This window comes from Channa argus, chromosome 4 (genome assembly GCF_033026475.1).
Source record: "Channa argus isolate prfri chromosome 4, Channa argus male v1.0, whole genome shotgun sequence".
Lineage (NCBI taxonomy): Eukaryota > Metazoa > Chordata > Actinopteri > Anabantiformes > Channidae > Channa > Channa argus.
The window spans coordinates 9,529,356-9,541,340 of record NC_090200.1 but is presented as its reverse complement, the minus strand read 5'-3'; the positions used below and the strand labels follow the sequence as shown (position 1 = coordinate 9,541,340).

At 40.2% G+C, this 11,985-nt stretch overlaps 2 protein-coding genes across 2 annotated transcripts; one reads left to right on the top strand and one right to left on the bottom strand.

Annotated features, from left to right (window-relative positions):
• Positions 1-381: 381 nt before the first annotated feature.
• Positions 382-3,217, top strand: LOC137126107 (MANSC domain-containing protein 4-like). The gene is made up of 3 exons (XM_067502547.1): positions 382-772; positions 863-997; positions 1,603-3,217. The coding sequence occupies exons 1-3, from the start codon at positions 553-555 to the stop codon at positions 2,418-2,420; spliced, it is 1,173 nt and encodes a 390-aa protein (XP_067358648.1). The 5' UTR covers positions 382-552; the 3' UTR covers positions 2,421-3,217.
• mrps35 (mitochondrial ribosomal protein S35) lies at positions 3,207-10,403 on the bottom strand. Its single transcript, XM_067502548.1, has 8 exons — positions 10,239-10,403; positions 9,543-9,595; positions 9,199-9,366; positions 8,350-8,410; positions 8,083-8,222; positions 6,261-6,370; positions 6,078-6,147; positions 3,207-3,718 (listed from the first exon to the last, which is right to left on the bottom strand). The coding sequence occupies exons 1-8, from the start codon at positions 10,369-10,371 to the stop codon at positions 3,449-3,451; spliced, it is 1,005 nt and encodes a 334-aa protein (XP_067358649.1). The 5' UTR covers positions 10,372-10,403; the 3' UTR covers positions 3,207-3,448.
• Positions 10,404-11,985: the final 1,582 nt, after the last annotated feature.

The following is an 11,985-nucleotide window of genomic DNA, read 5'->3' as shown; positions in this document are numbered from 1 at the left end:
GTTAAACATTATATTTTACTTGTTTTTGTCACTTCTCTTCAAGCTCAAGAAGGAACATGGACAAAAAAACATTGTATTTCCTGTAGTCATGTGCTTGATTAGAACCTTCTGCACATTGTAAAGTGTTTATGTGAATGTGTCCACCCATGTGTCCATCTGTGTTTTTTTTTTAAAAAATCTCTTTCATATTTAATTCTGATACTTAACTGTCACTAAATATGACGGACTTGTGCATCTTTGTAAGTGCGTTTCCTGTTTTAAATGTATTCTATTTTTCACTATCACTTAGCCTCAAAAATAGTTATACTAGTTAGTAGTATAGTTCACACCAGGGCTCACAACGTGCGCACGGTGTGGACACTTTACGCACGGCTTGGTCTCCACCTCCTCCAGGTGCGTAGCAGTGACACGCACCTGTCCGTAGACTGGCACCAGTAAAAGCAGACCACTGGCTCCACTTCATGTATGTCAACCCCACCTAATTAGCCTCGCAGATATGTGGATGCTTTGTCCAGATTGTAATTTGACATGGTCTGATTTACATTACGCGCAATGAATGTCACATGCGGTTTGCTGACGGCTTTGAGTCTGGTGTGTCACACCGAGTCCAAGTGCTCACCGACCTCCTATTACAAAAACTGCTGGATCCGACGCTTCCCGGGTATTTTCATCGACATCGAGGCGTCTCAGCGCAGAGGGGCGCAGCTTCTCAAGTCTTACCAGGAGGAGACCGCGCTCACATGCAGTCGCACCTGTTGCCTGACGAGAAACTGTGAGAAAAAGCTCCTTGACCAGTGGGACAGACACAAATTCCTTTAGCGTCCTCGTTCATGCACTGATTTACTATCTTCCCTCTTTACAGTTTCCTGTAATCTGGCCATATTTCACTATGACACCAGTCAAGAAAACGCGAACTGCTTCCACCTGCACTGTCCAACGCTGGAGAGCTGTATTCTCAGCCGCAGAGGCAACGTTGTTCTGTACAATATCACAAAAGGTAAGTAGCTCTACCTGTGGTTATACTGAGGCCTAACTGAAATATTCTGAAGAAAATAATTTATACATGTTCGCTGCAAGAAACAGACTCATGCCTTCATTACTACGAAACCTACTGTAACCGCGGTGGGAAACTCTTAACACATAGATTATTTGAATGAATACCTCAGTTGCACTTTGCTTATGTTTCTTATGTTTCCTGCAGTTTTGTATTTCGACACACACTTTAAGGAGTAAATATGTACAATTTATTTTACAGCTGTGCTACTTAGCACATACACATTTTGCATAAAACACCTGTAGTATTACTGTAAAGTGTTTGTAACAAATTACCCAGGTTTTGGAGAAATGTCAACCTTCTCGACCATGTGTAACAGTAAAATGCTATCAGTAAAAACAATACAGCGACTGAATACACAACAGGGGGAAATTGTTATTGCATAATTTCAGCACACTTCTCTGCATACTTTTTACTTGTCATAATTTATTATTCTTATTGCTACATTTACTTAGACAACAGATGTACTACTGCTACTTGTATGTTTGTTAGCATAAAAAGAAAAAGAAAAACCTATGTGTGAAAAAATGCCCCTCTTCATTCTCCAGGTGTGGATCCTGACCTGCTAGTGTTTGGTAAATCCTTCACATCCAATGTGCGTGTGTTACCCCACCACTACAGTCGAGTCAACGCCTCAGAGCCGTTGCCCTCAGACAAGCGCCAGTTCTTTCATCCCCCTCCACCCGCCGCTCTTCCTCTGACTTCAGCACCCACAGTCAAACCCCTGGTCACCGTTAGCAGAGTCCTCACCACCACCACCACCACCACCACCACCACCACCACCACCACCACCACCACCACCACCACCACCACCACCACCACTCTGCAGCACACTAGTCAGCCAACAACACTTTCCGCAACTACAACAGCATTGGCTTCCACTTCATCTACTCCAACAGTCACTGAGGACCGTGCACAAACAACAACCCCAACCACATCCACCACTTCTCCAACGCCCAGCTTTAATACACCTCTGTCGTCCACCAGCCTCGACCACGACAATGCGCAGACCGCTCCTGCCTTTTCTACCACAACTGCACAACCCTCCATATCCACCCCTGCCCATCATTACAGGTCCACCTTTGCCCACTCAGCCAGCAGCCCTCCAACTTCCTCAAAGAGCAGCGATCAAGATCCCAACGCCACCTCAGGGGTGTTGGAACCTGGATGGCAAGTAGCCACTCACAGCTTGATGGTTGCAGTGGCCATCTGCATCACAGTGTTGCTTAGCTGCTCTTGCTCTATTCTGCTGGTTGTGAGCTGGAGGGGTCAGAGAAAGAGAATGGGACGCTACCGGACGTCGTGGAGAGGGAAAACAGGCTCCATGCGTCTGATTAAATACGTGTTGGTCAGAGAGAGCACTTGAAATGGGCTCAAACTGATAAAGTAATGTAGGATGGAGACATTTTTTATAAGTTAGAATCTTTACTTTAGCTGTTTGCCCATGCTTGAGATTATTCAAATATCAATGTACAGTGATTTAAATTGCTTTATTATAAGCAGATGGTGATAGAATTTAGCTACCGTCAGGTGATGTAGTGGGGCTGAAATACTGTATATTCAAACTAACCGGGCGAAGTGAGCTCACCACAAACTTATGTTACCATAATTTTGGCTAGTACAGCAAAATATGCATTTGACCAGAGTAATTTGTCTCCAAAGAATAAATACAATGTCCAAAGGACTGAGCTACATGGCTTTAAACCTAAACTGATGTTAAACTTCAAGCACGTTTGCCAATTTGTCTACTGTGGTTTAATGTGGGCATCACAGCAAGAGACTGATACAGTTCAAGGGTTGTTGAGATTGTCAAAAATGTGTGGAAGATAGAAGGCCTAGCTTTCGCCTTGTGACCTGCAGCATTTAACCCGCCGGCAGTCTAGCACATCTTCTCAGGGCATTGGGTTTCCTCAAGAGTGCATGCACCACAGACCAAAGCTCTTTAAAAGGAGTGCGAGGTACGATTCAGCATTCAGCTGATGAAAGCGTCGTTTTGAGTGAAGAAGCGGCTCTTTGACCATGTAGTGACAAGAGTGGGATGAGGAATTTTAGGAGCGGAACTAAAACGGCGCTTTTGTTGCAAAAATGTTTAATTCTCATACACACAAACTTCACTCAGTTTTCTATCTTCAAAAACAGAGCACTCAGTAACAACAGATACATTAGGTTTTTATTTTTGTATTAAAGACATCATACACCTGTGGACATTTATTATGGAAAATAAATACATTAGTTGAGACCCATAATATCAGTCTGATATACTGGTGTATTTACAGTAGTCTCGTTTGTGTTACTGATATGTAGATGGACTTTAAATTCTTTAAGGGTTCTATTTGGGGACCCTGCTGCTCTTAGTCACTGTGTCACTAAATACATTTTGTACATTTAGCTGTATCACAGGTCGAGTACTTTCTTGACAGCCTCCTTGTACTGCAGCATGAAGCACTCGCTCTCCCCTTGGTTTTTCAGCATAGTGACCGAGTCCTTATACTCTTGCACCTCTCTTTTTCCCAACAGCTGCTCTCTCGCTTCCTCTGCTTCTCCCTCTCCGACCCCTTTCAAGCATAATAGCGTATCCAAGATATTCCTCTGGGACGGGCTGTTCTCCCAGCTGTACTCCTCCATGTCTGCCGCAGTCTTCTCTGCCTCCCAGGCTTCAGTTTTCTGAAAAATGAGAAAAAACGGCACATCTGTTTACTTCACATGGAGATGGACAATGTCCGCAGCCTGACTGAAAACAAGGTGGTCTGTAACATTAGATTTGAAATGCATGTGGGATTACATACAGCACCATTAATTGTATAGACAAAGTTTTTTCTGCACGGCAAAAATACAGGATTTTAAGAACCATTTCTACATTCATCTCTTCAGGATCTGACTCAGAACACAGCATGGTAACAACCTCATACCGACCTTGCTTCTTTTGGGTAGTACATGCACGTAAATGCCATCAAACTTCCCTTTGACTTCCTTATAACTCCTTTTCCGACTGAAAATGCCTCCAGATGACATCACTTGGAGAAACCTTCAGTTCAGATTATGTCATCTTGTTGCTCCAACTATTAAGGTCTTAATTATGGTCAACCTGCTTTTCCAGAGATTTTCTGGACGACATCACCTAAACTTCTAATGTTGAAAAACTCCTCCGGGTGAGGTCATCTGGAGGAGTTTTTCAGCTAGAAGCAGAGGAATATTTTGAATACAGGGAAGTCAGAGGTAAATTAAAAAGCATTAATGTGCATTTACATTCCAAAATAAAGCCAAAAGTTGAAAATTGGTGAACACGCTTTAAATGGGGGCTTATCAATTGCCCCTGAGCTCTTCTTACATAGATAGTATTTCTTCGTATGTTGTGCTCTGTCTGCTGCCTGTGTAGCTGTCATCACACCCCCAGGAGAACAATGTGCACCACTGTGCAGCAGCTTAAAGCAGAGTAACAATAGAGCCTCAGCTCTGCTGTTTTCCAGGTGTCTGAGGTTAATGACCATCATTAGTGCTAATACATACCTGATCCCCATAACATCCAGTGTGGATCAAGTTCAAGCCCTAGTTGAGTGAAGGGTGCTAAATACTTAGCAACCTATTAAATAATGACAACCTATTAAATGGAATGTTTTTAGATTGAAACATTTTCTGCAGTGTGCCGGGGTTGAAACAAAGAAGTACAACGCCTCTAGCGGGAAATGTCTCGCATGTTAAGAGGTAGCTTTGAGCAGTCAGCCCTAACACTGGCCTGGATTAGCGCACACTGGAATTAGCGAGGAAGGTCGATCTCCCTGAGTGGGGACATAAAACCCCCTCAGTGGCTGCTTACAATTGGCTTCTTTGTGAGCTAGCGTTACAACCTGAACGTTATGCCACTCTCACAGCCTTCACCAGCCTGCTGGACAAGCACTGTACCCTCCATTGTGTGTCCAAAAGGGCAGCAGACAGTGTTCTGCTTCCTGGCTCGGACACCTTTCCCAGCTGAGACAATTTATTTTAATACATGCCAAAGCTGTGACGGGAAATGCTTCTAAAGGCAGAGGTTGCACAACGAAGGGGGGGAGTCATTATCTTCCATGTGGGTGACTGCAAATTGATGCAAACAGCACCTGAGCTAACAAACCTGTCTGAAGTGGTGTGGTTGGCATAAAGTGAGAAGCATCAGTGCCAACACCTGATGGGGGGGAAGTGTGTGTGTGTCTGTGTGTGTGAGGGAGGGGTCTGTTGTCCCTTCATCTGTGGGGAAATGTCAAACGCACAATGCTGCTGTTTGCCACCGCTCTGGCCTTTCATCTCTAAAACTTCCCTAATGGACTTGGTCTCTCAGATCGCTGAGCAAGATGGACAAGAATTCCCCTTGTTAAACGGCTCGGTGCCAAAGTGATAGCAGCATGTAAATGTCACCAGGGATGCAGACGAACTAATAAAAATATTATTTCACTACTGCTTTTCATAGACATTATAAAATATATTGTCCTGATGAAATGTTTTTAAGGCGAAGTTCATTCAAGAATGAGAGAAAAAAACAAAAAAAATGAACAAAATACCAAAACAAAACAAAACAAAAACTATATACATATATACCATAAATGCCAGACTAAGCCACACCACTTCCAAATTGCATTCTTTTCCCTGTGTTTTCAGAGTAGGTAGCGGCAAAGAGTAAAATCACCTTTAAATTAATGGCCACTGACAAAAGAGCATTGAGCACAAAGAATGACTGAGAAAAAGACCAAAGTCACAGGAGACCTGTAACGAGAGCGGCAGAGAAACGGAGCAGGTGTCTCAGATAACCCCCAGTGTTGCTTATTAGCTGTCTGGCAGGGGCTCAAGTGATAGCTCCACTTACGACAAGAGCACTGGTAATTTGTGATTTGTGGGGATTCTGTATCAAGTTTGTGGGATCCTCTATTAAAAAGCGGGAGACTCAAGAAACTTCTGCGAGCTATGGTATGTCTGCTGCGGGTTAGGAGGGACATTAAAGCCCCTCACCCTGCTATGACAACAAAACAGTGGAGGAAAAAAAAGGTAATCTCACCCAGGACTCGTGGTAAAGGACAGTTAGCAGGTACATGGCGTAGTCGTAATTCTGCTGTCTCAGCGGGCAGCTGGTAACACACGAGAGAAAACACAAAACGGCAGATTTCATGGCATTTTTTTTAACAATTTCCTCACTTTATTACACTTTAGTAAACTGAAGCATGAAGAAGCTGCATCCTACCTATTAGTTGTGATGGTGAGCACATCAGTATCTTTGCAGTATCTCTGCCCGACAAGTTTGAGCATTTTCTTGCGTGCATGGTCATCCAAATTCAAACTGGACAGCTTTACCTGTGGCGACAAGGACACTACAGTAAATATAAATGAACTGAAACTGTTTTTTAAATCTGTTTACAGTTTTTCAGAATAGGTATAGTGATGGGCACAATATCAGTATACAAAGAAATACAGAAAGAAAACAAGTAGTTATTTCATTCTCAACTTGCCTGTGTCCCACATACAACATTGTTATCAACTGTATAGAACTTTGATGATGTTGATTAAAATACTGTACTTTTTACTGATGAAATTACAGCATTTATGACCCAGAATAACCTATAAGCCCTCTGTAGAGAGGGCAGATGGAAAACAAGAGAGAATATTCCACAATTATTGTTTTTTCATAGATCTGGCTTCCAATGGCTTTAGAAAAAAAATCCTATCCCTTCCCCTTTTGAATCCTTTACCGTTTAGATTTACCTGTAAATAAGTAAGTAAAATCGCTAACCTATACATTTTTTAGAAGGTTTTTCCTTAAAACGTAATAACGACACTCTGACTAAAAAAGAAATGGGAAAAAATGCAACTCAACAGTATAAAAACTAAGGTGAAAACTGGGGCACGGTCCACTTGTTTTGGACTCAAACCCTAACTGAGATTTGCTCTGATCTTTTGGCCTAATCCACAAGGATTAATGACTCAATCATTCCAACCTTGCTGATATAATCTAAGGCAAAGTGTCAGTGAAGCAGATGGCTGGTGATTAAAACCAAAGGTGCTACTGACTAACCACATAATCAGGATGTGGTTAACTGAGAATCTCTCTACAGACAATAATGGTACAAGTAACACATTTCCATTCTTTACGAATTTCCAGAGTATGTGGCTTGTTATGCTGGATTTTCCGACATGTTTTAAGAGTGAAAACAATCTTGATTTAACACAAAAAAAAAAAACAGGTTCTGAACAACTGAACTGTTGATTATGTGTGAAAAACAATATAAGGAGGACTGAAAAATTACTTTTTAAACAAGTAACGTTAAAATTATGGGAACATTTACATTATGATTTATGTGGAGATTGAATATGATTCGATACATCTGCTACATTGTTATTTTTTATGGAGCAATTAATTATTGCATTTTAGGTGTTTTCAACCAGTGGTCCATGGTAGTCTGTGAAGGCACTGCATCTGGCCCCTGATCATGCAATCAGTAATGTATTGCTACTGTTGAAATCACTATTTATTTTTACCTTTTAAATATTTGCTTATATTAATAACAGTTTGTGAATATTTTAACCAATGCAGATGACAGCCAAGATTTCTGAGAGGATCTTAGGTTTATATCTTTTCTTCTTCTGACTGTGGCTTCTAAACATTTTACATGTATAATTCTGTCCAGTGGGTGAAGACTGCACAACTAAAGATTATTGGTAGGAGGGATTAAGAGAAATATCAAAATGTCCCAACAAATATATAACTATTTGTGAAAGTTGTCAAAAAGTAAAGCCATAAGAACAACAGCAGCAGCGCAGCCAAAGCTAAAATAATTTCCAAGGATTAATCTCTCTGTAGACATGATGGCATATTTTTTCAGGTTTGAGGTCACCAGACAATGAATGAATCTCTAGGTGCTGAAAGTGACAGTGACACGACGCCAGCTGGTGATTTTGCATCCCCAGTAAAACTGTAATCTCCAATCTCCAACAATCCAGCTTGTTCTACATATGACTTTCATGCCTATACAATCAACATGACAACCTAAGGTCAAATCGATACTCACCCTAAGGTGAACAATACGAGCTGCAGGGTTTCGGACAGACGGACTAGCAGCCACATAGTCTGTGCTTTCTATTTTAATAGGGAAGTGCTTGTTGCATTTGGCATCAGTGTCCAGGGCAGAAGGCCACTCTGTACAGAAAGCTGTTGGAAGAGAATTTTGCATATTCTAATTTTTGTTTTTAATTAAGAAGCTGTGAGCAAAAATGTACTTACTATTAAAACAGTACAAAATTAGAAACAACATTCTCATTACGAATAAAGAACTTACATTTCAGAGCTTCACAGTGTTTCTTGATTGCTGCTGGTGTCAAATGCAGAAAGTTTGGTATCTGAAAGAGATTATGAGCAAGAGATTAAGTAAATGATCAAATGCTCATATAACAAATATTAAAAAATGTGGAAGTTGTAAATAAAAAAGGCATCGCAAAAAAAAAAAAATTAAATAGAGGATATATATATATATATATATATATATATATATATAAACTATTATATAATACATACAAGTACAGTGACAAAAAATTAACTTTTCAAAAGGTCACATTCCACTAGCTCTACATCAGTGATTTATGATTACAAAAGAATTCAAACATGAGTAAAGGATGCACAGCAGTTTAGCCCCTTGTAGCAGAGCAAGAGAATGAAAGCAATATCGCTAGGCTGCACGGCAGAGCTCCAGCTGTGAAGGGAAGTGGATCTGCAAGTGGCTCAAGTCCAGATGGGGCAGCTGGTGTCTGGACGCAGAAGCTCATTAATCCAGGAACAGAGACAGAAGCATCAGAGACTCGCAGCAGAGCAAAAAGCGCTCAACCGGTGTTGTGAGAACCAGCCTTCTACCATTCACTCAGATTGTGGCAATGAGTACCAACAGGTAAAGGCTAAGATGTAAAAGTAAAGGCCTTGATTGTCCTGTGTGTAGCTAATCTTAGAGAGAAGAATATGTGAATTCTTTGAAAAATGTACAAATATTCTTAAGCTGGATGTACAAACATTATAATACAAAAATATTTGTAGTTAACTGAGCAGCCAGTGCAACACTTTGTTGATTTATTATCGTTGACCTTTTTTTGTCTTCTCCTTTTGAAAGCCTGCCCACCCAGGCTCCATCTATTCTTACCTTGATCAGCTCCAGGTTGCCCTTCTTCTCTGGAGGAACCCCTCCCTTTACAGGGTAGCCCATCCTCACGGGCAGGGGAACTGCATTCGACCTGAAGGGTGCAGCAGCTGGATAAACGGCAGTCCAGTCCTGGTCCACCGGCATCTTTTCTGTTCTGGGGTCCCCTGGCTGGTACCCCAAACACAGATGACAAATCTTTTACTATGACCAAATCAGTGATTGTTGATTGTACAACAATGACTATGCCCCTTGTTTTTTTTTCCAGCAGTCATCACTGGACTATTTGATGGGAAATTTCATTAAATTTGTCTTCATTGGAATATGCACATATTCTAAGGACTTACATCTCTCCTGGGTTTTCTGCCAAAGGATCCTCTACCGCTTCTATCAGGAAGGCCTAAAATCGACATTTCAAATTTAACCAAGTTGTGTTCGCAAACGAAATGCCACCCAAACTAAATGCAATAACTGTATATTAATGTTGCTAAAACCTCTGTCTGTAAGTGAACTGTCCCCAACACACATTTTATTTGTCACATGCAGCTTTGATATTTATATTTATTCAGTAACAATTAGTGTTTTCTACAAAACCCTATAACAGAGTGTATACTCTGTGAGTAGAGTTTACAGCTAAAATAATCAGCTCCATTGATTCAATAGCCAACTGACAATTTTTTGATTGATCGTCAAGTTTTTCAAGTGCTTTTCAAGCACTTTAATATAAGGACCTTTAACACAGAGCTGGGTCCTAGTCTTTTATTATAATTTTGCAGGGGGTGCCTGATGGTAAACTGCTCCAGAAAGGGAAGTAAATGCATATAGGAACCTTTAGATATTGTCCCTACTAAAACAGATCAGATCCTTTTAAAACGTTAGTGGGAAAACACTCTCAATGCAAAGGTTCATCACAATCAATGGACGAAGTGTAACGACCTGGCTTATGGAGACTGACTTTGCTAGCAGCATTTCTAGTGGTTAGCTTAGCCTGCAGCTATGATTCGGAGTTGGCGTAACTATTTCACAGCGACAGAAATACTTACTTTTACTTCCACTAGAGGATTTTATAGACAATGCCGTCGCGTATGTGGCCCTGTTCACCGACTTCTGAAGTCCAACTGCGGGAACATTTATTCGACCTAACCACAGAAATGCCATGCGAGTGTGTGAAGCCATGTTTTTTTTTTTTTTTTTTTTCAATGACTACGGAATCTGGTCTGGGACAAATCTGTGCAATCGCGAAACAGATTAGTTATTTATTTATTTTTTTGTGCGCGATGAGATTTTAGCGCCCCCTGCAGGTTTGGAATCGCAGCTCATCTGCAGTAAGACCTATGGAACAGTTCAGGGCCTCTACACCTGCAAGTGGGTCTACATATTTTGATCACTCGAAAAAATGGTAATATCACTGTGGTAGTCTACAATTTTTACAATGTACGGTCCGTCTCATGTTCTTTCTTTTGTAGATGCACCAAAATCTACTATTATTCTTATGTTATGCTGTTGATAGTTTCGTGCATGGTGTAAATTATTGAATTGCCTTATTTTTATGCATCGAGTAATTAATAAAGAAAATCTTTTAATTTTGGCTACTTTTTCCTTATTTATTTGTCTGAGTTTGTGAGTATTTATACTCTGTGGTTGTTTTGTGTTCCTTTTAGCTGACAATTATATTCAAGTCAACTAATCAATTATTGAATAATTAAAGATAAAACCAGGGAAATAATAAAAGTGACACTAAGGTTAATGCCATATGGAGTTCAATCCAGTCATTTAACTATTTGTAATAAAGAAAAGGAGAAGAATATTGTAGTGAAAATGTCACGGTAACGAGTGTTTCCCATTTGTAGCTTATGTTAGAGCATTATCTGAAACCCCAGCCTGCCCCCTGCCAGCTGCTTGGTGCGTTCGAATGCACTCGGAAAAATCAACTTTCTCGTGTGCTAAAAATTAGGCATGTAGCTCAGGGATTTAAAATGTGTTAACTATCACTTAGTATCATACTAGTGTTAGCATGTTGGGTGCAAAGAAATAAGCCTATGTCCTATGTTGTGTTTTGGCCGGCCAACTGCAAAATCAAGCTCAAGTAGATGTTTTGAAAAGGGACAAAACTGTTTACATTCTAAGCACATTAAAACAAAACCAATAACCACATTTTTCTGTTTTAGTCATCACTTGGCCTTTATGTTGGTACGCTGCACATGTAAATAACTAGGCTGGCCAAGCAAAGCCAACTTTATTTATGAAGCACTTTTTAAAAAAACAGCAAAGACTGACCAAAGTGCTTCAGGAGGAGATATTGTGGCCATTTATGCATGCCCAACATTTTTTTCTAAATTACTATAAAAATATGCTTCTCGTGCATGTGTCCAGCAGCCTACAAATGTGATCTTTATGTCGTATATGTGGAAAGAATTACAGAATGTCCTAATATGCATCTGAAAGTGAGAAATCCACCTTAGGCATACGCTGACCAGGCAACAACATAAATACCACCTGTGGTTTTAATATAAAAATATATACATTAAAAAAATAATAAAATATAATAAACTAATAAATGTTTATGTATCAAAATGGGTTAACTACCTGTCAGCATACAAGGTGGTTTAAGTCAGCTCCTACTTTATCAACAGTGACCTTTGACACTCATCTTTTATTAATTATGGTGCATGTTTTGTCATAATTACCATAATCAGTATTGTTTTTTGTTATAAACGCCAATATTGTATGGTGTTGTTTAGTAATTTTCTTTGAGTAAAACGCTTAAATTGTTACTTTTAGTTGAGATAT

Excerpts from the sequence above, each read along its gene's own strand:
- LOC137126107 (XM_067502547.1), top strand. The coding sequence starts at position 553 with ATGAATGTCACATGCGGTTTGCTGACGGCTTTGAGTCTGGTGTGTCAC. Across the intron at positions 773-862 it reads CTGTTGCCTGACGAGAAACT|TTTCCTGTAATCTGGCCATA; the intron begins GTGAGAAAAAGC and ends CCCTCTTTACAG. Across the intron at positions 998-1,602 it reads TCTGTACAATATCACAAAAG|GTGTGGATCCTGACCTGCTA; the intron begins GTAAGTAGCTCT and ends TTCATTCTCCAG.
- mrps35 (XM_067502548.1), bottom strand. The coding sequence starts at position 10,371 with ATGGCTTCACACACTCGCATGGCATTTCTGTGGTTAGGTCGAATAAAT. Across the intron at positions 9,596-10,238 it reads ATCCTCTAGTGGAAGTAAAA|GCCTTCCTGATAGAAGCGGT; the intron begins GTAAGTATTTCT and ends TGTCGATTTTAG. Across the intron at positions 9,367-9,542 it reads GCAGAAAACCCAGGAGAGAT|CCAGGGGACCCCAGAACAGA; the intron begins GTAAGTCCTTAG and ends TTGGGGTACCAG.